The 24,498-nt window shown below is 39.7% G+C and overlaps 3 protein-coding genes across 5 annotated transcripts; all 3 read right to left on the minus strand.

Annotated features, from left to right (window-relative positions):
• Positions 1 to 453: 453 nt before the first annotated feature.
• On the minus strand, positions 454 to 3,836 carry LOC103928046. Its single transcript, XM_009337056.3, has 6 exons — positions 3,703 to 3,836; positions 3,456 to 3,561; positions 2,408 to 2,452; positions 2,175 to 2,283; positions 1,417 to 1,705; positions 454 to 872 (listed from the first exon to the last, which is right to left on the minus strand). The coding sequence occupies exons 1-6, from the start codon at positions 3,748 to 3,750 to the stop codon at positions 681 to 683; spliced, it is 789 nt and encodes a 262-aa protein (XP_009335331.2). The 5' UTR covers positions 3,751 to 3,836; the 3' UTR covers positions 454 to 680.
• On the minus strand, positions 2,333 to 19,785 carry LOC103928041. Of its 3 annotated transcripts, none has more exons than XM_048572086.1 (2): positions 18,991 to 19,785; positions 2,333 to 2,359 (listed from the first exon to the last, which is right to left on the minus strand). In XM_048572086.1, exon 1 carries the CDS (start codon positions 19,388 to 19,390, stop codon positions 19,031 to 19,033), a length of 360 nt encoding a protein of 119 aa, XP_048428043.1. In that variant the 5' UTR covers positions 19,391 to 19,785; the 3' UTR covers positions 2,333 to 2,359; positions 18,991 to 19,030. The 3 variants fall into 3 exon arrangements, with proteins under 3 accessions (XP_048428043.1, XP_048428042.1, XP_048428044.1); XM_048572085.1 differs by having other exon boundaries at positions 2,337 to 2,355; XM_048572087.1 differs by lacking the exon at positions 2,333 to 2,359 and adding an exon at positions 10,721 to 10,739.
• On the minus strand, positions 4,782 to 6,582 carry LOC103937664. Its single transcript, XM_009347611.3, has 3 exons — positions 5,667 to 6,582; positions 5,402 to 5,551; positions 4,782 to 5,271 (listed from the first exon to the last, which is right to left on the minus strand). The coding sequence occupies exons 1-3, from the start codon at positions 6,375 to 6,377 to the stop codon at positions 4,978 to 4,980; spliced, it is 1,155 nt and encodes a 384-aa protein (XP_009345886.3). The 5' UTR covers positions 6,378 to 6,582; the 3' UTR covers positions 4,782 to 4,977.
• Positions 19,786 to 24,498: the final 4,713 nt, after the last annotated feature.

Below are 24,498 nucleotides of genomic sequence, written 5' to 3' on the forward strand. Positions count from 1 at the left end.
TTAAGTGCAGATAGAGACAGTGCTTGCTGTAGTTTTCATATAGGAATACATGGGGTGCTCCGTGACAAACAACCATTGTCTATTGAAACTACTCTAAACCAGCACCACCCATAGATTTGTTTTTTTGTTTTTTTTAATATCTTTGAAATTAATCCAAAGATTAGAGGGTGATTTTTCCTAATTGGGGACATTTGGTGACCATAAAATTCCAAAATCTGCTTGCTAGATTTCAGATTAAGATTTTCACGTTTGGATTGTGGACAGACCTTTCAAACTGGGTTGTGTAATCTTGTGGAGCTTCTTTCGTTTTTGATAAAAAACGTCTTTCCAACCGAATGATTAAACGGGAAAAATAATACGTGCATATCCAAACTAACCACTTATTTTAATATCGCTTGTATTACAAAAAAAAACCGATTATTGTTGTTGCTCATTGAAGGAGCACTCTGCTTCTTCAAATGCATAATGAGCCCAAATGGAACTTTAACTATTGATTCAGCAATAATTACACAGCGGTGAAAAGTAAATGACAGTAACTTGCCTGATACTGTGGTAAATTGAGACAGAGATGCTCCTCTTCCTGGAGGTCTGACAAACACAAGGCAATTGAAAGGGCAATTTGTACTTCCCTTAAGCTCTCCCCTTTGATCTTCTCGTATGCTCAACCACATTCGACTCTGTTACGTATGTTGCATTTTTGGTACGTCTTCCTCATGGTGCATATGACGCCTACGGTGAGATCTTCTATGTTTACGAGTCTGTACTTTTGGGGGATTGACAGTGCTAGAGGTACTTGGAGGAAGAATCTCCTCGCTTGTATTACCAAACACGCAATCAAAAGGGTCGACCATTACATCAACAGCAGAGTTCACCTAAGATAAGAAATAGATGAGTCAGAATACAAGAGACCCTTATCATATGCCATGAGAAGTAAGTGTAGTTTCCTCATCATTATTCAGATATGTACATAGGCAACAGGGAAGAGTGAGAACCCCTTCTGAACATGCAGAGTACAAATGATCCTACTATAGTACTATTGCTGTTGATTTCATCATGTAACTTATCTGAAGACACACTTGTGAAAAAGATTGAAATATATATACCTAAGCAGTTAGGTTTGCTACTGGCATAGGCCCAGGGCATGATACTTTCTTTGGCATGCAAATTTGATCGGGGTATGATTTTCGGTACCATGTAATGGGGTTCACATGCATTTGGTGGGTATAATGTTCAACTATATGAATAGTAAAGGCTACAAACTATCTTACGTACACATTCCTCGACAGTGACAAGTTTATGCTACATCTATTTTCCAAATTCTTCTTCTGCACTACTATCGCTACTTATAAAACTTAACTCATAAGCAGTGTAATGCAACCATTTCTAAGAAAAAAAATTACTAGATAAGTTTCTTACAGGAACTTGTTTGGGAGCAAAACGTATTTTGTGGGAGTCATTCTGGGTGTTCCGGGAATCACTGTCAGAGGAACTCTGATGGTCACCATGGGAAGCCTGGTCCGGATCACCTTGAGAATCGCTGTAATCTGTTCTTCGACCATGGCTAATGTTATCACTAAAATAATTCCGATAACGCCACCTCAGTGTTGGCTGATCTGAGTTCGCATCATCAAAAACTTTCTCAGAATAGAACTGTTTAGAGATAAGCCCCATCATAGAAGGATCATTCTGATACTTATTCACCATTCTGTTATTTGAATCACAGTTCACAGTTCAATAATTCAAGAATTTCAATTGAAGTTAGTAAACAAGTAGATATTGGTCATATACTACAATGCATTTCTTTTCCGGATAAATACATGTACAGTAATGTCTCATATATACTCAGATAATTACATACAAAACCAAGTAAGCAACGGGTTGACAGAGATGTGATGGAAGGGCAGACATTAGTCATATACCGAAAACGAAGATTTTGTGAATGAATAAATGTATCAGAAGGACTTCAATTCCATAAGTGTAAGAAGGACAATGAACTCAAAATTTTCAACTCCTAATTACAACTCAGGAAGAATAGATCCACACCAAGATGGCTAAAGATCCACACCAAGACAGCTAACATGACTATTCATGCATACCAGAAGAAAACCAGTGTTTCTAGCCAATTGCACAAAAGTGAATCATCAAACATCCTAAAAATAAAAATGGTGACATACATAGTTGCTAACTCCGCCTGCATACGACTTCCATCCTGAGAAAGAATATGGTTAACACATGAATTTAAGGACCTAGACAAGCTCCATAGTCCAAATAGAGCAGCAGCTCCTGCAGAAGCATAAAACTTGTTCAAATGAGAAAGTGATAGTAGGTAGCTATGATTCATATATATATATATATATATATAGAGAGAGAGAGAGAGAGAGAGAGAGGGAGAGAGAGTTTAACCCACCTCCTGAAAGGTTAAGTCGAATAAACGTATTCAGCTTCTTTGATGCTGCAATAAATAAACTGAGATCGTTAAAAGAATGAAACATATAAATAAACAACAATTATGATAACGAAGTAATAATAATCCAAACTTACAATAAAAAAACGTGAATCATTATTGGACCCCAAAAGAAGAACCTTTACTTGTAAATTAAATGGAACAAAAAAATTAACATAATTGTTTATTAAAGAATCCTATAACTTTTCACCAGCTCACTCCCTCGAATGATTATAAATGAGTATAAAAGTGATATGCAGACGGTAAATATTCATAAAAGCCCCACGAAATGTGTAAGATTACAATTCTATGAACCATATAATATCAATTGCAATTTGCAAGCTGATATCCTTTCCCTTGTACTGTTTCAAAAAGTGCAGAATTAAGAAAAGAAGAAAAGAGAACAGGATACTAAAATGTATAAACTCTAATGCAATGAATTATTATTCCAAGCAGCGAAACCAACGTACTTCAATACATTTTACGAAGTACATATTCTTTTTCACTTGAACATAAGTGTGGGACTGGCAATCAGTAAACATCTCTTGATAACTACCTCAAAACCATGTGGCACTGGTAATCGGTAAACATCTCTTGATAACTACCTCAAAACCATGGAACAACAAAAACTTGAAATACTGGAGAACCAATGTTTCTCTATCCAAAACTAATGCACACTGCTGTAATCGAAAATGGCCTAATGCAAACTCTCCATCCAAATAATGAGAAATCGAACCCTCATTTCTCTATCCGAAACCAATGCAAACTCTCGTAACAGAAAATGACCAAATCAAAACTGGGTTTTGCAGCTTTTGGCGAATGAGAAACAAAATGTGTGCCAAATTAGCTAATATCGAAAACAGTCGTTCGCTTGTACCACTACCGCTATCATGCAACTGGAAACTCCGACCTCCCAATGAATTGAAATATACAGAAATACATAGTTGGAAGATAAAAATTCACAAAACACACAGGAACCCTGAACAAGAAAACTGCCAAACGAGAGAGAGACCTGTCCAGGCAACAGTGCAAGCAGCAAGACCTCCGAATGTAAACTCCCTGACAGCTTTGGACTTGCAAGTAAGAAGAATCTTAGTTTCTTCAGGCGTCAGTTTTACCTGCATAAATACACACATTTGGTACAGCAAGGTTAGCAACTAATGGGTGATTCTTGGGTAAACCTGAATTGGGATTAGGGTTTCGAGGAATTTGGTGACTGAAATTGGGGAAATTTGTGAAATGGGAGTGGAAATTTTTACCTGTTTGTACCTTAGATGTTGCTCCAGCTCGAACAAAGCTTCTCCCATTGCTTTTTGGGGACTTCAGATCCTGGAACGTTTCCTCCTTGTACTTACAAAGGAGAGACGCATATAAACGACATGTCGTGTGTTCTATAGTTGTATGGTCTTTTTTTCTTTCCGAAAAAAAAAAAAAAAACTAAAGTGGTCAGATTTGCAGCAATGGTTGTGTAGTTGTATGATCAAATTTTGACCACTTAGTAGTACGATTTAGTAGTATTCTTTTTTCATTAGAAGTGAGGTTTTAGATTCAATTTACGTAAAAAAATAATTTGAACCGTACTAATGCTAACCCATTGTAAGATTATCGTTTATTAAAAAAAAATATAAAATCCCTATATAAAAAGTATCCTCAGTTTTCCAAAAAAAAAAAAAAAAAGAAAAAAGAGAAAAAAAAAAGTGACCTCTTGCAACACCTCTGCACCGAATGTTGTCGTTTGGGGATATTTGATGGCTGCTTGTCAGATTCATGGTGAGAATGAATTAGGAGAATATGCTGCAAGACAGCTTCTTGAGGTAGAATCACATGATGATGGAGCCCTTGTGGCGTTATCAAACATTTACTCAAAACAAAGAAGATGGAAAGAGGAAGAAAAGAAGGAAGCGATTCTCTTGCACAGTGAGAAGTTGGCTCTTTCTTACTGTTCAAGCATTCGCATAGTTAAGAATCTCCGGATATGCAAAGAGTGGCTTACTTTGATGAAGTTGGCTTCAACGGTGTATGAGAGAGAGAGATTATTGTCAGAGATAGGACTAGGTTTCACCACTACAAACATGGTTTTTCTTCTTGTAAAGACTATTGGTAAACTCTATTCTCCGTTTGAGATTAAATCTCATTCTACTTGCTAAAACGTGAACGCGAAATTCATTCAATTCAATCAATTAGAAAACTATCCCAATGATCTGGTCTGATGTTCTTGCTGATGACTAACTTTTGATTGACTAACGCTTACGTGGCCTCTAATATTTACAGACGCTTCCCAAGAATTGGATTCCTAACTCCAAACAGAACCTAGTTTGTTGCTAGTTACTCATAATCAGGAAAGCAACAATTTCCCGATTACATTACACCGTTAGGGAACATATACAGTTCGAGATCAGATCAACAATTAAGCTCAACCGGTTCCGCAATACAACATAACAAGGGGACATTTTTTCGAAGCTTCTCACAAGATATGACGTCCGGATATCTGCTGAGAGAAAACATTGCACCTCCGATGATGTCCGCTGAGCTCTTTAGGTTGGGATTTCGATATTGTAATTTGCACTAGTTTCAAGGTACTGGTTGTTGCCAAAAGTAGATAAGAGCCAAAATTTCTGCTGCATCTTTCCAAGCATTCTTGAGATCATATTCTTCAAAAACGCTAGTGCTGCTGAAACCAATCTTTGGTTATCGCATATCGTGCTCCACCGGTACTCAAGAATCCATGTATTGGGATCTAGCTGCACAGCTGAGGCACCCCAACTTCTCCGCACCCACGAAGTGTTTGGCTTCCGAATCACATAGCTACCGACCTTTCCATCCGACCACTTCTCGACAACAACAATGTGGTAAGAAAATAGTATATGTTTGTACATCATGACACAAAACTCAAAACATCTCAAGGCTGACCATACAACACTAACATAAACAATCTAGTAAAAACGTTTTCAGCTTTACCTCTGTGACTCTGCCGGATAAGATTGTGAAAGACCGGGAAGAAAACCCACTCGTGAGCAACCCGGCAGTCTGCAATGGCCATCCCCATATCCGCACCTCCTCAATTGCAGATTTATACAATGTGCAATGTGAGCTTAGAAGCAAACCATCCTAACATTTCATCATTAACAAGTTTGTGAATTTTGGAACAGACATTTCAAGTTTATCACCGAATAATGCTGAATTGCTATTAAACTTGTAAAGCAGAAGTTTGATTACCAAGTACCTGACTAATGTCCCATATAGAACTAGGATAGCTGCAATTCGAAACCCTCCTAGGAACAAGACCCTGCATGTCTTTCTGCAAGAACCTCAGCCTGCCATTCATATCATCCACAACCCAAGATTTTTCACTAACATTTCTTACCATCTCCGGCGACAGAATTGGTTTCAATGCACCCGAAACCATCTTATAAAATCCGCACATCGCCAGATAAACCAAGATTAAACCCAAAATCAATCCCCAAAACTCACACCCAAAACCCCATTTTCTCTCCATCTTCTTAGTCTTCTTCTTCGATTTCAATCTTGCAGCCGGTTTAAGCTCCGGGGACACAGGAATCGGGGGAGAGCCCGACGTGGGTGTGGACAAAATCGAAGCATCGAAAGAGATGGGGGTGCGTTCAACACTTGGGTTGTTCTTAGGCCTTGAAGATGAGAATTTGGTGAGCGGGCTTTTCTGGATGCTAAAAGGCATGAGATCGAGAGTGGCATTGATGCTGGCCAAGCACATTTCGCAGTTGCAGTTGGCATCTTTCCGGCATCCTGGGTAGTAGCAGCTGTCGCGGTTTTCAGATCTGTCGTCGTCCATGGCGGTGGTGGTGCTCGATTTCACTGAGGATGATGTCGTTGTCATCGACGGCGACGATGAGAGGGCGCATTTCATGGCTGCTTGAGCGTTTCCGGGTTTAGGAGAGAGGCTTTGTTTTGTGGACATGGTCTTTGAAGCGTTCACAACTATGCTGTGTAGGGAAAGATGTGGTTTTTAAAATTCGAATCCCCAACGGTCATATATGGAATGATCTGGTGGGAGTTGTTTTTGAATCCAGTGATTGGGTAACAAATCTCTACATGATCTTAGTATGGATAAGGGCCTTTCCAATTCAGGACTCCCAGTTTTTTTGTTTTGTTTTTTTTTTGTTTTTTGAACAAACGATATTATATTTATACTAGGGGAGTGGGTGACTTGGTCTCACAATGGGCTAGTAATAATGTGGTTCAAACTCGACTTTGGCAAGAATCGAATCTAAAACTTCGCACTTACAAGTGAAGAGGAATACCACTAGACTGTAGTACTAAGTGGTTCCAATTCAGAACTCTTAATGGCAAATACTTGTCATGTCTCCCAAAGTTTAACGGCTAATTAACTTGATGAGTGGGATAATGGGTCTCAAACTAACCAATCATAGCACGCCCCGCATACTCTAATAAAATCATTTTCAAGTTCAACCCTACTAATATATAATAACACAACCTTTAACCTTGAGAAGGTTCCTTTGTTAGAAAACTCGAACTCTTGAATTCAGATTCATTAAGTTTAACTCAGGCATCGAAGAGATGTTTGTTTATTTGAGCATTAGTCAAAGAAAGTCTAGTAATAACACAGCCGTTTAGTGATTGCGAGTTGAAAAAAATGCCTATAAAAACAAGCCCTGATATCAAATCGCAATATTACAAAGAGAAACTGTAAACACGAATTTTCCTGAAACAATAACACTTGTACAAAATATATTTTGTATTGATTTTAGGGTTACACTCTCTTTTACAATATGATCCTTTGATTTTATCTTCATAAGTGTAGATCTGTGGATGGGCTGTTGATACAAAGGGTCGTTAGGGCTTGATTTAGGGATGAACAATTGTGTGGATTTGTTGATGTTGTTGATCCAAAAGGCCGTTGGGGCTTGATCTTAGGATGAATGGATCTTCAAGGGCCTTCAGGGCTTGATCTTGATGAATAGTTGATGAACGGATCTTCAAGGGCTTTTGGGCTTGATCTTGAAGAACGGGTGTGTGGATTTGTTAATGTCGTTGATCCAAAGGGTCGTTGGGGCTTGATCTTAGGATGAACGGATGATAAACGATGAACACTTTCTTCAAGGGCCGTTGGGGGCTTGATCTTAAAGGTTGAGGGAAGTTTCTTCAAGGGTCGTCAGGGCTTGATCTTGAAGGAGGATTTGACGAAGAACAAAGAGGGCTTTCTTGATCCTTCGGGATTTGCTTGAGAGTTTTAGAGCTTCAAAGCTTCAAGGTTTTGGTGTGATGTGAATTGGTGAAGTGAAATGAATGGAATTGGCTTCTATTTATAGACTTTTTCAAGGCCTAATTTTAAATATAATAATCAGATTAAATAAATCATTTCTGCCAGGTGTTGACACATGTCCTATTTGATGACTTTTTTTATTTTGTTCAATTTTTTGTTGAGTTACATGATACGTGTAAAATTTATGTGATACGTGAGTGTTGAAATTTTAATTATTGGTCAGTATTTATTTCACCGAAATTTCGATGTCTACAAATGCCCCCATTTCAAGGCGCGTTGTATACATGTGTTTGTCACGTGTAGGAGATGCGTTTTGAAGTCCCTTAATGCAGATGTCGATCCAAAGGCCTTTAGGGCTTGATCTTGAAATGGACTAGAAATTTCTTCAAGGGCCGCTGAGGCTTGATCTTGAACTGGGCTGAAAGTTTTCTTCAAGTGCTGTTGAGGCTTGTTCTTGAATTTTGTTTGAAATTTCTTCAAGGGCTGTCAAGGCTTAATCTTGAATGAAATTGGACCACAAGGAGCTTCACGTGGTAGATGATCTTTGGCTTTGGTAGTGGATGAATCAACACGTATTTTGTTGTGCTTGTTGACTTTCCACAACTTTGATCTTGAATTGGGTTGGAAGTTTCTTCTGCCAGACTTGCGCCAAATGTCTGAATTTACTCATTTTATATGGAGTTGAATTTGATTCAAGGGTGGTGGACACTTGATTTTGAATCGAACTTGGGATTTCTTCAAGGGCCGTTGGGGCTTGACCTTGAATTTAAATAGGACCATGAGCGATTTCAAGATTCAGACACATGGCAAGCAGGCACGAGGTGAAGGTGATGGTCTGTTTCTTTGTTCAATCTTTCCAACTTATACCTGAGCAGTTTGGTTAACGGTATGATCTTCAAGGGTGGTAGACACTTGATCTTGGATCGAACTTGTGATTTCTTCAAGGGCCATCGAGGCTTCTCGAACTCTTCGATTAGAGCAACGATATCGAGCTTGGATTTGACTTAAACTCCTCCGTCTGGATTATGCGGTTCTGCAGAGAAGGGCATCGTGTTATAGTGATTTGTTACAGCTCATCATGCTGCATTCTTCTCTGATTATTTCTTTTACATAGCAGAAGTGGTGCGCAACCTTTTGCCTTTAAATGGTCATTCAGAGCATCATCTCCCGACGACTCATCCATGCTTGGCAGCTTCAGTGTAAAGAGCCAACATCATATTAATTGTCCTGAAGTATTCGCTGAGGAAATTCAAGGCCTATCAACAGTTGAAGACGAGCACTCGAGAGCAATGCTAGGTAAGCAACCAGTCAAAGGTTCCAGGCAATCAGTTCCAGATTGGAAGTTTGATTTCAGGTTCTGACTGATTGCTTTAATTCCCCTCATCTTGAGGTAAGAGCAAAGGCAAAGAAAAGCCAGGGAAAAAAGCATGGTATGAGATACCTTTGCTTTTGACCCTGATGATATGAGATACTTTTGCTTTTGAAGAAGTAGCGGATGAATCAACACATGTATTTGTTGCGCTTGTCTTCGCATGCTTAGGTTTACCGCTTCCACTTGCCCCATCCGTTCTCCAGGCATCTGGTATCTTCTTTGGAAGTACATCAATAGTGAAAGATGAGTACTTGAGAACAGTTCTGGGTAAGTAATCAGGGAAAGGGTTCCAGGCAGTCGGTTCCTGATGGGAAGCTTGATTCCAAGTGTCAACTGATCGCTCTCTTTCTCCTTGTCCTGTAAGGAAGAACAAGAACAAAGAAAAGGACATGGAGAAGGCATGGTATGAGATACTCTTGCTTTCGACCCTGATGATATGAGATACTTTTGCTTTGGTGTGACCTGGTTAAAAAGGTGTTTTCAAGGGGGAAGAAACTGAGTATGTTGAGAGGTTTGGTTGCAGATGTATTCTTGGCAAGCAAGAAGAATCAGGCGTTTTGGAAGTGTGTCTTGCCATGGAGGATGAAGGTCGACATATATAGGGATTTTAGAACAACGGGTAGTGGTGCAAGTGTGGCCTTGTCACCCACGCTTGTTAGCAAAAGTGTGGTAGTTGGAATAGTGAACTCCATGCATTTTCAACTTTGTCAGAGATCTTTGACAAAGTTGCATGTGTTATCTAACAAGTTGAGTTTGCGTCTGAAAAGTCTTGACGGATTTTATGCAGGAAAATCTGGCTTTTGAAATTCGGAGAGTGGTGCCTCTTCGATTTTTGGATTAGTGGATGCATTGCCTCTCCTTTTATAGAGGTATCGATCACATCCAACATGCACACTTTGAAGATTGACTGCTCGTGAAAATTGTCTCTGGTGTATTTATGAAATTTTACTTTATCTAACCCTTTTCTTTTACCATTTTTTTTTTTTTGAAAATGGCATACCCGTCTAACATCTGCTCAGATTTGAGCCTCGGGAGCTATACAGGCGTGCCACGGAAATGTATGGCGTTCATCCTTCTTATCTTCAAATGGCCTTCTTACAGTTGAAGAATCCGTGATAAAGGATGCAACAACGGCTCAGGTAGTAGCTAGGAACCTCTTTACTCCTATAAATGATAGGTTACTTTCAAGATGGACCGATGAGTTGGCTGTCCAAGACTCCTTAGCTTTCAGTGTTCAGTGCGCAGTCTCTGTGTCTAATATGGGCCAACGTCTGATTGCTCGAACTCGCCAAGTTGAATCATTGACAGCCGAGGTAGCAAATCTTAAATAAGAGATCAGACAGCTCAAGCGCAAGAATAAAGATTGGCACCTGCTTGCAAATAATTATTCGACGAGCATGAAGAGGAAGCTCGATCAGCTGCAGGACTCTGAAGGTCGGATTCAAAGTGACCATTAGAGGTTTGTGGCTGTATTCTAAAGGCACTTTTTGCCTTTGTCATCTAAAGCTCGACTAAATATTGAGGCTCCGAATAATCAACCTCTGGTGCCTCTTCTCCCCGGAGTTCCGCCAAGTACTGAGGCTTCACATAAGTGACATTTGTTTTTCTTTCTTTTTTTTTTTATTTTTTATTTTTTTTATTTTTATTTATATATATATATATATGTAATTTATCGGAGATATCAATAAACATGCTTTATTTCATTTAGTGCATTGTGCTAAGTACAAACAAAACATATAACTCACTAAGATGTGTTACTTCTCTTTTTTTCTTTCTTTTTTTTTTTTAAATGATGCCGTGCACCATCCCATAACCTTTCTTTGCTCTCTCTCTCTCTCTTTTTAAATGGTGTCTGATGCACCATCATCCCTATTTTTTTGTTTCTATCTTTCAATGATTTTGTCACCACCACATTTATTCTTTTCTTTCCTTTTGACTTGCTAATAGTAGCATGCACTTGTCAGTAGTGGCTTGAAGATGGCATGGCTGGGTTCCTCAGTGGGCTTCCTCGTTGTACTACACTCTCCGCATGCGGACCATTTTCATTTGCTTCTCTGGAGACCATCATTTGCATAGTCACTGCACTAATAGTTTTTTTTATTTTTTTATTTTTTATTTTTTATTATGATATATATATATATGTGTGTGTGTGTGTGTTGCATATGATGAAAGATAGCCACCTACAGCGGGAGAGCTGTGGCTATGTGTCGCAGAGACGGCGGAGTACCAATCATGGTGAAGCAGGGGAATCAAACAACAAGCTGAAGCTCCACTACTCGATGCTGTGAATCTCAGTGCTTCCTGAGTCAACCAGGAAAACCCAACGTACACGAAACTGCTTACGTGCTGGCCCAGATCGAGAGAGGATGATAGAACCGGGTCTTTGGGTTTCAGATTGGAGTATGAAACCGAGACGTTGATGACCCCACTAGACCCATCGTACTCGATCCACGAGCTCACCAGATCGCTGCTTTTGAGATTGATGTCGACGGAGCGCAGATCATTGACATGCGTTGACACCATGGAGTTCAGATCCAATCCGATGTGGTTTCTGTTGATGTCTTTGAATCTGGAGGGTGTTAGAGAGCGCTGGGTTCAGCTTGGAACTTACATAGTTAGAGATGCAGCCCAACAATATCGCATCATTGATGAACATCACTGGGAAGGACGTGAGGAACCCATATAACGACGCAAGAGAGACTTCGATGATGTACACTAGAGCAATCATGAAGGTGTAATTGGTGGCGAATCCCGTGAGGAAAGCTTCGGCGAGGAAGATGAGCCATATGCACTGGCAAGTTCTGATGTATGGCAGATTAGAGTAGCCATCATGGCCTTCCCGAGTACGTCACTTCGAACCTCGCAAGGAGAAGCTTCTGTTCGGGGACGATCTTGCAGTCGTGGATGATGATGGCGCCAATCTCGTGCTTGAACTACCTTCCAAAAACGGTGATGAATGCTCGGGAAAGCAGGAGGTACTCATTGTCGGAGGAGGTGAAGGGCATAGCAGACCCAATGGGAATAGGAGTCTGGGTTGCGGTTTTGAAGGTCTGAGGAGGAAAGAGGACGAGTAGGCTGACGAGTGCTCAGTCAAGCCCAATGCCCATTGAGGGAATTATATGCGGCTTGAGAGAGAGTAGGGCCCAATTCTTTTGGGTATATGAGCCTTCGTCCTCAACACAACAATCTAGCCCACTATTTCGGGTTTGTCAACATTTTGCCTTTTTTTTTTTTTTTTTTTTTTTTTTTAATTTAATTGGGAATAAACTATAATTAAATTTTTTTTTTATACAAAGAAAATTGCAATTTTTTTTTCTACAGGTGCAACTGTGCTCTTTGCTTGGTGCTTGTGGTGCTGTGCAAAAGACTGCAGAGGGATTTCGTTATGTAGTGCCTTTTGGTACCGTTTGGTACGTGGGACGGGACGGAACAGAGTGGGACAAGGCGTTCCGTCCCATGTTTGGTGCGCCTAAAATGGGTGGAACGAGCTGTTCCACGGGATGAATTTTGGGTGAATTTTCGTTTCACCTCACTCTCCTGGAACGACTCGTTCCACATCTGTGGAACACAAAATTATAACCTCTCCGTCTCCTTCTTCTTCCTCCTTGTTTCCATTCGAGGGCATCTTTGCTCCCGCTCCGTTCCGTTCTGTCCTGTCCTGTCTCGTCCCGTCCCGTCCCGTCTCATTCCGTTCCGTCCTGTCCCGTCTCGTCTGCATACCAAACGATACCTTTGGTCACGGTTTTCCCTCGGTGGTGACGTTGTTGTGCACATTGACCTTACTGCTTGCCGTGGACTCTTTGTCGCTGCTGCTTGAAGCTTGTTCCAGTGCGTCACTTTTATCATGTGGGGTTGTGCAAAAGACTGCAACGAATTTATGCTGTGTAGTGCCTTTTGGTCACAACTTTCCTCGGTGGTGACGTTACCGTGCACACTGACCTTGCTGTTTGCCGTGGGCTCTTTGCAGCTGCTGCTTGGAGCTTGTTCCAGTGTGTCACCTTTACCATGTGGGGTTGTGCAAAAGACTGCAGTGAGTTTATGTTGTGTAGTGCCTTTTGGTCACAACTTTCCTCGGTGGTGACGTTGGTGTGATGCTCATCTTTGTAATACGGCTTTGTAACAAAATCATTCCTTTAAAGAAATAAAGTATTCATATTTTGAATTTGCTTTTTATTCTTCAAAGTGTTTGTGTTTTTGTTGATGATGTGATTGTACTCGAAGTTTTGAAGTTTCAAGTTGCCAACGTACCCTCGGTTAAGGATGGATCAAGTCATGACGTAGTTCAAAAGAATGATGGTTTTTTTTTTTTTTGTTTTGTTTTGCCGTACACAGTTTATGCTCTTGTGGGCCAGGAGCATTTTTGGTGTTGTTTTCAGTTTCAGCTCGTGCAGGCAATGAGCGTTTTGGTGCCGTTTGCAGTTTCAGCTCGTGCAGGCAATGCACGTCTTGGTGCCATTTGCAGTTTCGACTCGTGCATGCAATGAGCATTTGTTGTCGCCTTTTAGGCTCGTGCAAATGAGGAGCTCTGTGAATTTGTCAAACGATCTTGAAGAGGCATTCTTTGCAATTTTCATAGCAATGAGTCTTGACCGAGTGATTGAAGAAGTCTTTAGGAAAGAATTTGCGCATCGTGATGGCAACGGACGATCTTCATGTCACAATTTCATCATCCTCAACACTTTCATGTAATTTTGGAGGTTGATGAGAGTTGCTTTGCTCATTTTCCGATTGGTGAACTTGTGGAGGAGATGTATGCTTCTTGTGCATTTTCTTTGGAGTGACATGAGTCCATCCTTCAACTTCACTTGACTTGACTGACATGGTTTTGGAACATGCCCTCAGTGGTTTAGGTGAAGATTTTGAGTCGAATGAGACAAAAGTGACGGTGGTATAGTTTAACTTCACCATATCGTCAAGATCTAGCTTGATGATTCATTTCTGAGCCAGCTTCATGATGAGATCTTTCAGCACGAAGCATTTTTCTGTCGGATGATTGATGAAGCGGTGGAATTTACAGTACCTTGGAGTGTCAGTATGATTCATCTCTTCCGACCGTTTGCACTCAGGTAGGTCGATCACCTTTTTGTCAAACAAGTTTTTCAACATGGCAACCACATCAAAGTCAGGGAATAGATAAGTCTTCTCCTCAAGCTCCTTCAAAGTGTGTCTACGCATCTCTTGATCACGAAAAGCTTCGGTTTGAATAACTTTGCCTCGTGTAGAGATTTTGAATGGAGTTGTGTTGATCGTCATTGCTTCCTTGGTGGGTTTCCATGCAGCCTTATCCACCTTTGGCCCCAAAACTTTGTTGTTCTTGTAGTCGGCGATCGTTTCTTTCTTCCCATGATGGGCGATGCTTAACTCCATATCATGGGTACGGGTGGCTAACTCTTCAAAGGTTCGTGGTTTGATTCCTTGAAGGATGTAGTGTAGTCCTCACTGCATGCCTTAAACGCATATCTCAATGGCGGAGGTTTCAGAAAGCTGATCTTTGCAATCCAGACTTAATGAACGCCATATATTGATGTAGTCGACGACAGATTCATCCTTTCACTGTTTCATATTTGTCAGCTTCAGCATGCTTACAATGCGGCGAGTGCTGTAGAAGCGGTTGAGGAATTCCCTTTCTAGCTGATCCCAATTGTTGATAGACTCGGGCTAGAGGTCGGTGTACCAGTCAAAGGCGTTACCTTTTAACGAGTGCAAGAACTGCTTGACAAGGTAGTCTCCCTTCATCCCAGTATTGTTACAAGTTTCAATGAAATGGGCGACATGTTGCTTTGGGTTTTCCTTTTTATTGAATTGTATGAATTTTGGCGGCTGATAACCCATCGGTATCCGCAAGCTATCAACCCTCTTGGTGTATGGCTTTGAGTACAGCAGTGCATCCTGCGAAGTGTCTCCCACCTGTGTTCTGATGGTGTTGGCAATTATGTCTTGGATATGTTGTATGGAAAGTGAGCTTATAAGTGTCGTTGCTTGGTCTGGCTTCTCTTCAACTTTCTCCACTAGAGGTTTCTCTTTTTCGTTGGTTTCTCTCTTTAGTGGATCAACTTTGGGTCAAGGTTAACTTTTTTGTCATGCTACGCCTTCAATCGGTTGATGAGTGCGGTGATTTGCAAATCTTTCTTCTCTAAGGTCCTTCTGAGCCTTGCAATTACTTCACTTATTTGAGCTAGTTGTTTTTCAATGGAGGTAACGCCAATGGTCATGACTTGTGCAACCAATAGACACGACTTTCCTTCAGACATCCAGGGTGCTAACGAAGAGCCTCGTTGGTCATTTTGGGATCATCTTGTGCGCCTCAGCAACATGCTTTGGTGCCCCTAACGAGGTCAGGTTGATGATGGACTCGCACCTTTGATGCTCCTCTTGCTCCCTTAGTGGCACCAACTTTGAAGCGGCATGTTGAGGAGCGGTTGTGGAGCCAATGGATTGTCCATTCTCGTCGGAAGTGCTCAAGATCCTTCCCTTGGTGGTTGCTAGAATGGCTTGTCCCTTGCTTGATGCCATGAATTTTGAGGTGTGTTCGGATTCCTTAAGGGAGAAAGAGATGAGAAGTAGAGATTGTCCCACCGGGCGTGCTAAATTTGTAAATACAAATTTTCCTGAAACAAGAACACGTGTACAAAATATATTTTTCATTGATTTTAGGGTTACAATCTCTTTTACAATTTGATCCTCTGATTTAATCTTTGTAAGTGTAGATTTGTGGATGAGTTGTTGATCAAAAGGGCCGTTGAGGCTTGATCTTAGGATGAACAGTTGTGTGGATTTGTTGATGTTGTTGATCCAAAGGGCCGTTGGGGCTTGATCTTAGGATGAACGGATCTTCAAGGGCTTTTGGGCTTGATCTTGAAGAACGGGTGTGTGGATTTGTTAATGTCGTTGATCCAAAGGGCCGTTGGGGCTTGATCTTAGGATGAACGGATGATAAACGATGAATACTTTCTTCAAGGGCCGTTGGGGGCTTGATCTTGAAGGTTGAGGGAAGTTTCTTCAAGGACCGTCGGGGCTTGATCTTGAAGGAGGATTTGACGAAGAACGAAGAACGTTTTCTTGATCCTTCGGGATTTGCTTGAGAGCTTTAGAGCTTCAAAGCTTCAAGGTTTTGGTGTGATGTGAATTGATGAAGTGAAATGAATGGAATTGGCTTTTATTTATAGACTTTTTCAAGGCCTAATTTTGAATATAATATTCAGATGAAATAAATCATTTCTGCCAGGTGTTAAGACATGTCCTATTTGATGACTTTTTTGATTTTGTTTGATTTTTTGTTGAGTTACATGATACGTGTAAAATTTATGTGATATGTGAACGTTGAAATTTTAATTATTGGCCAACATTTATTTCACCGAAATTTCGATGTCTACAGAAACATCACTAAACCAATAGTTAATTGGTAATTTGTACACATGCGTGTAACATGTACACGTCGTTATGTGTTTTACACATACTATGGGCAGAGAAGCATCCCCATATTCTATTTATAAACCCATTTAATAAATTGAGGAAACAACAAAGGTGCATGTTTGCTAGCTAGGTTTTCGTTCATCCTCCAAAAAGTTGGTGCTACTTGCACAAATTGTTTAAAAAATTAAGGGTTTGTTTGGTATTGTATTAAAAAATTTCACAATTTTTCAAAATATTTTTTACGAACATCTTTTAATAATAATTTTTTTTTAAGATCTAAAAATTTGTTTGGTGTGAGATTCAAAATAATTTTTAAATTTTAATAATTAAAAAGAAAAGAAAAAAATACCCTACAACAACTCGTCGTGGATTTAGGAATTATTACTAAATTTAATTGGACAGAGAGATCCGAAGAGGGTTGGAAGATAGGGAGGTGAGACAGAAGGAGGAGAGAGAGTAGTGAGTGGGAGAGAAATAGGAGAGAGGGATTCGGAAGAGAGGAGATAGAAAGAAATGAGAGTGAGGATCTTATCAAGAAAGGAGAGAGAAAGATAGAGATAGAGACCTAGTAAAGAAAGATTGGAAGTGAGAGTAAAAATGAAAAAAAGTAGTGCATTTGGAGTATAAAAACTCTAAACATTTGGTAATTTTTTTTTTTTTAGTACAACGGTATATTTTTACACTAAGGAATGAGGGAGTTCGGTTAAGCCACACAATGAGCAACATAATTTGGTATCGAATTCGCCATCCATGATATTCGAAACTAAGACTTCTCATTTACAAGTGAATAAGAATATCATCAAACCGTAGTACTGAGTGGCTAAACATTTGGTACTTGAATAAGCACGGTAACAGATATAATAGTGCCACAATTAACCATAATATGTCTCAAGAGACTAGATTAATTAGATCATATGACTTAAGATTCTTTATTAACATGTACATTTTACAGAAATATATACCGTTTCATCATATATGTTACATGTGCATGGCATCGTCGTTCATATAGTATTCATGGTCCTAATCAGCGTAATGTCCCATACAATTCTTCCTCACGCGAGGTTATACAAGGCGGATTATATATGTTCTATTTAAATGGTTGATCAATGACTGTTAATTGGAATCAAGGAATGAGTCCTAATGGAATTCATACGTGCCAAGTGCAGCTTTAGCAACATTATAAGGTACTCTTGATGATAAAAGATTGTTGAAATTCTCTTCCACAACCACTGAATATTATAGAGGGAAAAGTCATGCATTAGGTAATACATGTCGAGTCTCATTTATTAGTTCCTTTCTAGTGGAGTGGGAAGTTGACCCATAATTATTGCAATTAAGTTATACAATATTACAATGGGAACACCAGATATGCTGTTCTTTAGTATTTGCCATTTGGTTTAACAAATTTCGATCCCAATCATTCTGCAATATTATTTCCAAATACTTCATGTTTATTTCTTTTGGAATATTATTTTCAAAGTTATGATTTTCATTCTGCAATATTATTTCCATTAAAATTCTTAATCAAATTCGACCCATAATATATCAAAATGAAGATAAGAAAATGTAGAATAAGATATACCTATTTGGAAGCCCAATGATTACCGGAGATAGTCGAAAAATAGCTTGAAAGGTGACTGGTCCGCGGGAAAACTGGAAAACTTGCCGGAAACTGGGTAAACTTTAAACGTTCATAACTTTTTCAATACTTAACGAAATCGAGTGATTCAAAATGAAAATCATATTTCTCGATGAGAAGAAGAGAATGGTATCTTTATTTACTGCTATCTCGCCATGGTTTGGCCGGAAAACTGCTCGAAAGTGGCTAACTCGAAAATGGTTAGCCACTTTCGAGCCATTGTCAGACCAAACCATGACGAGTTAGCCTTCGAAAAGGTACCATTCTCTTCATCTCATCAAAAAGTATTATTTTCGTTTTTTAATCAGTTGATTTGGTTGAATATGGAAGAAGTTATTAACGTTTAAAGTTTACCCAGTTTCCGGCGAGTTTTCCAGTTTTCTCGCGGACCAGTCACTTTTTAGGCTATTTTCTGGCCATTTCCGGCAACCATTGGGCTTCCAAATATGTATAATCTTATTCTACACTTTCCTATCTTTATTTTGATATATTATGGGTCGAATTTGGTTAAGAAATGATTGAGTTACAAAGCTTTGAAAATTGCCCAAAATCGTTTTTAACGGAAGGATCAAAATCATGAATGAATGGTGGACAATCTCCATGACCATTTCTATTAATCATGCAAAGAGACCATTTTGTATAATAACCCATTTAAAAAATTTAAAGTTAAAGTTAAGATATCCCCTGTCAATTTTGTCCTTCTAACCAAGGAAAGAAAAGTAAAACATATCCCATATCAAATGGAACGTAATAAAGCAAAACTGGGAATAAACCTCCATGAATAAACCTTCCCTGTACTGTATAAGACTAATTAGAATGAGTGAGAGACATAACTAAGAGCCATGAAATTCCACTACCTTCATATATATATCAATTATTCCAACCCAAGAAGTCTGGTTGCAATTAGTACAATGAGAAAGAAGATGAATCGCCCACTTGGGTGCTTGCTGATCTTGTGTACCTTTTTGGTGATGAAGAAGAAGATGACAGGTCTGACCTTCTCCTGAGTATCTGCCTCATCCCATCTGCCACTCTAACTGCAGGGTTGGATTTGAATTTACCACAAAATGACATGTGTGCCCTCACAGCTTCCTCCATGCCAAATGGCTGATTGCTGCCTTTGCCAACCTCATCCCTCACTGCTTCTGAGCACAACCCACACAGCCATTTCCCATCAAATTTTGCCTTCACTTGTGTGATGTAGTCTTGTGTGCAATCTTCTTTTAGTCCACAGCACTCACACCTAACCATCTCAATCTCCATTTGTTTTTTTTTTTTTCTTCCTCTTTTGTTTTCTGCTCTGATAAATTGTGAAGGGATTGAAGACAAAAGTGAGATATTTTTATTTGTTGGATTGGATTGCAATGATGGGGTAGAAAGTGGGGTTTCTTTGCATTTGTTCTCTCTTGAGACGTGGTGATTGTGTTGCTCACTTGGTTGCTTCAGAAAACTTAGAAGTGTTTGATGTATGAGAGCTTTTATGGTTGGGATTTTCTCTGTCTATTGGTTATTAGGAATTTAGGAGATGAGAGAGACAGAGAGGGAGAGGGAGAGGGAGAGAGAGAGAGCTCTTATAAGGCCAGGGTAGGGAAAACTGCCATAATTTCCTCCATGTTCTAAGGGACATGGGGCAGTGGGAAACGGGACAAGTGGTCGGAGGGGTCCTCAAGGCTGGCCCTATCTATCATATTCAAATGCTTACTCAAATACTTACCTCATATCCCCCCATAAATAAACAATGTTTGTAGGTTTTGGGGTAGTAAGTAACTTACATCTCTCTATTCAGAGTACAAATTTCATATCAGAGAAAAAGTAGAACTTGTATGTATTTATAAATAGTTGAGTTATTTTTCATATTGTCAAGTAATTTTATGGTGAAACCTTAACTTCTTTATGGTATTAGAATATATTGTCTCGTGTGTGAAGCCTAACGGTCACACGTGCTACTCCACATCACTCGATTTCTGTTGTCTATGTACTAAGCTTGAAAACTCGCCACATGTGAGAGAACCTGTATCAATACCACTTCAAAAAAAAAAAGGTCTTACATATACTTATAAGTAAGTAATTAAATTAATCTCTATATTATCAATTAATTTTAGGAAACTCTAATGAAAAACTTCCGGCACTTCTAATTTTAACGAAAAATCACATTTTTACACTAAAAAGTCAATCATGGTACTATTCACTTTACCCTTTATTTTTTCTTTATCGTTAAAACTTAAGGTTTTCAAACCCTTTTCATCAGTTTTCCTTTAACTTTATGGTCCTACTCCTACCTCAACTTTTCTCTCTCTCTCAAATTCTCGATTTTGTGAAATATGTTGGTAGCTTTTTGGTAGTTTTAGTGACAGTTACTTTCGGTTGAAATGAGGAAAGATTTTTCAATGTGATCGGTACACGGGATAATATATCATGTGTTACTATATAAATAGTGGAATATATGTGCTAAAAAGTTAATAACTCAAAAAATAAAATTTTCCACCACTTCTATTAAAACATATGGTGTACCACTTATATTTTCGTCACAATAAGTTAGAATAATTGGCTTGTATTGGATATGGCTGCACTTGGCTCTAAACTTTTAGCTGACGAGTGAGGCTTGGGATTCTTAATTTTGGTAGTTTGGTTATCTTGGTTCCATGAACGTGTTGACTGCCGACCATCTGACTTTCATGTGTGAATTTAGAGCTTGCTATATAGCAATGAGGCCAACATCAATGCTTTGTTGACCAAGAGGCCTTGGGTGGTTCAACGGCCAATGATTGATGAAGATGTGCATTATTAGGGTTTATGATCACTGCATGCATACTGCCTTCTTCTCAGATGAGGTGATATTTTGGATAAGACTTGCGCATGAAAAAGTACTTTCACAACGACTCTCTCTAACAACAATATAAGACATCATCTCTACGCGACAGCCACAAAGAATTTTACCATCATATTACCATCAAGAGTTTTGTGAGCCTCTCACCAAAAGTTTTGAGCAACAAAGTTAGAAATTTCTTCCCATCGTAATAAAGGAGGTTCACAAGTTTTAATCCATTTGTTAAAATCAAATGATACACCTACTTGGAGACTGCTTTCAACGATATCTGATATTTGAAGATTGCTAGGAAATTTTTTGTTCAACAGGTATAACATGAATTTCGTGAAGCTAACATAGTAGTAGAAGAACTTGCAAATTAAGGTTATTAGCTACATTCAAAATTCATGTATTTGGTTTTGTAATTTTCTACATAATGTGGCTCGTAAAGTGTTATATGATGTAAGGCAGGTAGAGATCCCAAAAGATCTCACCTTGTAGTTTGTTTGTTTGTTTGTTTTAGTTATAAAAAAGAGTGAGATCTATATTAGTGGTCGCACCTAGCCTGTTGTGATTAGAGGTGGGCAAACGAGTATAGGAATCGCGGGTAGGGACGGGTAATTTAGGTTCGGGGGGGGGGGGGGGGGCAATTTGTGTAGACGAAATTAATGGGGCGGGGCAGATCTTAAAATAGGAAGGAACGAGCCTCCGGCCCGGCTAGTTTTTTCCTCATCCTAGTCTTCTCAGTCTCTGGGTCTCCTCCTCGATTCCTCTCATTTCACTGAGAGTCTCAGACCTTGATCTTTCCTCCTATCTCGCTCCCACTGTCCCAACTCCATATGCCACCACCATCATTATCAGACCTCGAACTTGATTCTCTCTCGCCACCATCATTATCTGTACGCACCACCCATCTTCTCGATTTTGCGATTTCGTCGAATCTCCAATGCGATGACCAGTTGAGTTTTTTCTGCTTTTCACTTCTCAAGCGTTTTGACCTTGGCTCGCTCGTTGAGCTTCTTGCGCTCTCGGAGGAGCTCCGCTGCAAAATGACAAGAATGCCATTGCTATTATTGAGCTATGTGCCCATGGAAGTCGTCTCGATGTTCTTCAACTAGTGCGACGAGATCAATGAGTCATACCGGTGGCAGGACGACATCTTCTACGCTCTCTGCGCCACCTACGCTTTCATCTCCTCTGTCACTCTGGTCTCTCTCTATCTAACTTCATATATTTAGTGCATATGATTCGATTTCATGCTCTTTATCAAAGATTTAAGTAAGAGAAGAAGCAGATCTGAGTTGGGCAGCATCAAATCTCACTATGGGTGGCGATTTGGAACTAGGTTTGGTGGGTTTGGATCTAATGGTGAGGTGGGCATGGCAGGAGACGGCCTTGAGTGGCGGTGGTTCAGGCGGTGTCGATTAAATTGTATGCCAAAAAAGAAAAATTAAAATAGGACCTGGCCTATTTCAACCAGGTCGGATTAGGTTCGATTCCTTTATTAAAATATGTTGTACCCACCTCAGTCCAATTTGTTTATTTAAAATCTAGGTCCGGACCAGTCCCTTCAAAATTGGGCCTAGCCCAGCTTGTGCCTAGCCCTAGTTGTGATACGTGGTACCCCCTGGTAAAAGACTTTCTCCTCGCACCAATGAGTAAACCTCCTACTATATTTTATATAGATCCTATCATACTTTATGACAAACGTACATATCATACAACAAGTTACTCAAAAAATTCATAGTCCATTTCTAATCCTAGTCCATTTCTAGTTCGTCTATGAGAGGATTCGCTACTATAAATAAAGAAGGGAGTGCATCATTTAGGTCCCCCTCCAATTCAACACACAAATTGCCCTGTGCAAAACTTCTCAACAACCCTGAGATTTTCTTATCTCATTCTTTCTTCCCGCTAACACATCTTCAATTTGGATAAACAACATTGTGAAGGCAACCGGCGACATCTTCAGTTTGGATAAACAGCACTGGAGCTATAGAATCAGTCGATCGAGAAGCACTTTTAGTTTGGATAGACAACATTGCTTCGAGGCTGACTGGTTATTTATCCAAGACTCGGTCAAAAAGGATTTCTGAATCCTTGTTGGTAGAGGTCATCTCATTAGCATTCTCAGCGAAGTGAGGTGTTACAGGTTATTAAGCTCGGCACATTGAAAGCCGAGTTTTGTCTTATGAAGTATCTTTTAGGGTTAGCCATTCCAGCAGTCGAACCGCATTTACAATCAAGTTGTATATCTCTTTTGAGTACTTGTGTCCATATAGTTTGGTACCAGTTCAGCGTGCTTTTACTCTCACGAATATAATCACTATGATTGAACTTCATAGAACTAACAGCTTTGTCATCAGGCTTTAGAACCCAAAGGCCAAGATGTGTTTCTTCCTCGGCCGCAATCGCAAGATCGAGAAGTTAGCAACTCGCCCAACGCGACATCAACACATACTACTCCCCGACCGAGTTTAGCCAACGAGTTGGCACGCCTCGCACATAATCGAAGGACGTAGTTAGCTTATTAGTTACTAGGCCTGTGCGCCACGTAGGCTTGGTAGTTTTTAAGGTCAACATTTTTGCACGCCCAGTGAGACCGAGTGCTAAAGTTACAAAGTTCATGACCATTGAGACATGGTCAATAAAAAATAAAACAGTCAACGACTAATCTTCCAGTCCAAAACCTAGGACAAGATGTCTTGTCACAGGCACATAATCCTTCTGCTGCCGTGACACCTGAAGCCACAATTGCAACACACCGAGAAAAAGAAACTAATATCGGAGGTCAGGCTCGTGATGTAGAAATCCCCACCAAAACGACAAAAGGCATTTTTGTTGAAGTATTAGTGGAGGATTGTAACGAGGACGGTGGTGAGGCTTTTGATCCATCAACTAGATTGTTTCTTTAACGATGACTTGAAGAGCAATCTTAGCAATTTGAGCAAATGTTCAGTTGAGAAGTAAAAAAACATACTTGAAGAAATGTGTGATAATAGCGTTGTACACAATAGATTGCTCGAAGTTTCGGTTAGTAAAGTCCATGACATTGGACCCGCTGATCGATCCAGACAGCTTTTTTTAAGGAATAATCCTCTGCCAACTATACAGGCTGAACAAGGTCTGCTCGACTTAAAATCATCGACTTGGAAAAAAAGGTGGATTAAGTAGTAAATCAGATAGATTTGACCAAGGAGCAGAAACAACATTTGTTAATATGGTCGAGGTCCAGAGAATGATTGATTCGACCTTGAGAAATGGGCCAAAGTTTCCAAAATTCATTCACTCGTATCCAACCTTTGTAGAAAGGTTCGAGTATCCCAAGGGATTCAAAATTCTGGACTTCAGCCTTTTCGCTAAAGAGTCATCCTTGTCGTCGTTAAAACACGTGGTTCAATTCACTACTCAATGTAAAGACGTCAATAGTGATTTCCATAAGCTACACTGTTCAATTTCTAGTTAATCGACTCAGCATTCGCATGGTATATCAATCTCTCACCCAACTCCATCTAAAGTTGGGAAGAACTAGTTGAGAAATTTCATGAGCAATTCTATCGACCAA

Source organism: the organism of the source record quoted next, unplaced genomic scaffold (genome assembly GCF_019419815.1).
Source record: "Pyrus x bretschneideri cultivar Hongxiangsu unplaced genomic scaffold, Pyrus_bretschneideri_v1 Contig6, whole genome shotgun sequence".
NCBI lineage: Eukaryota > Viridiplantae > Streptophyta > Magnoliopsida > Rosales > Rosaceae > Pyrus > Pyrus x bretschneideri.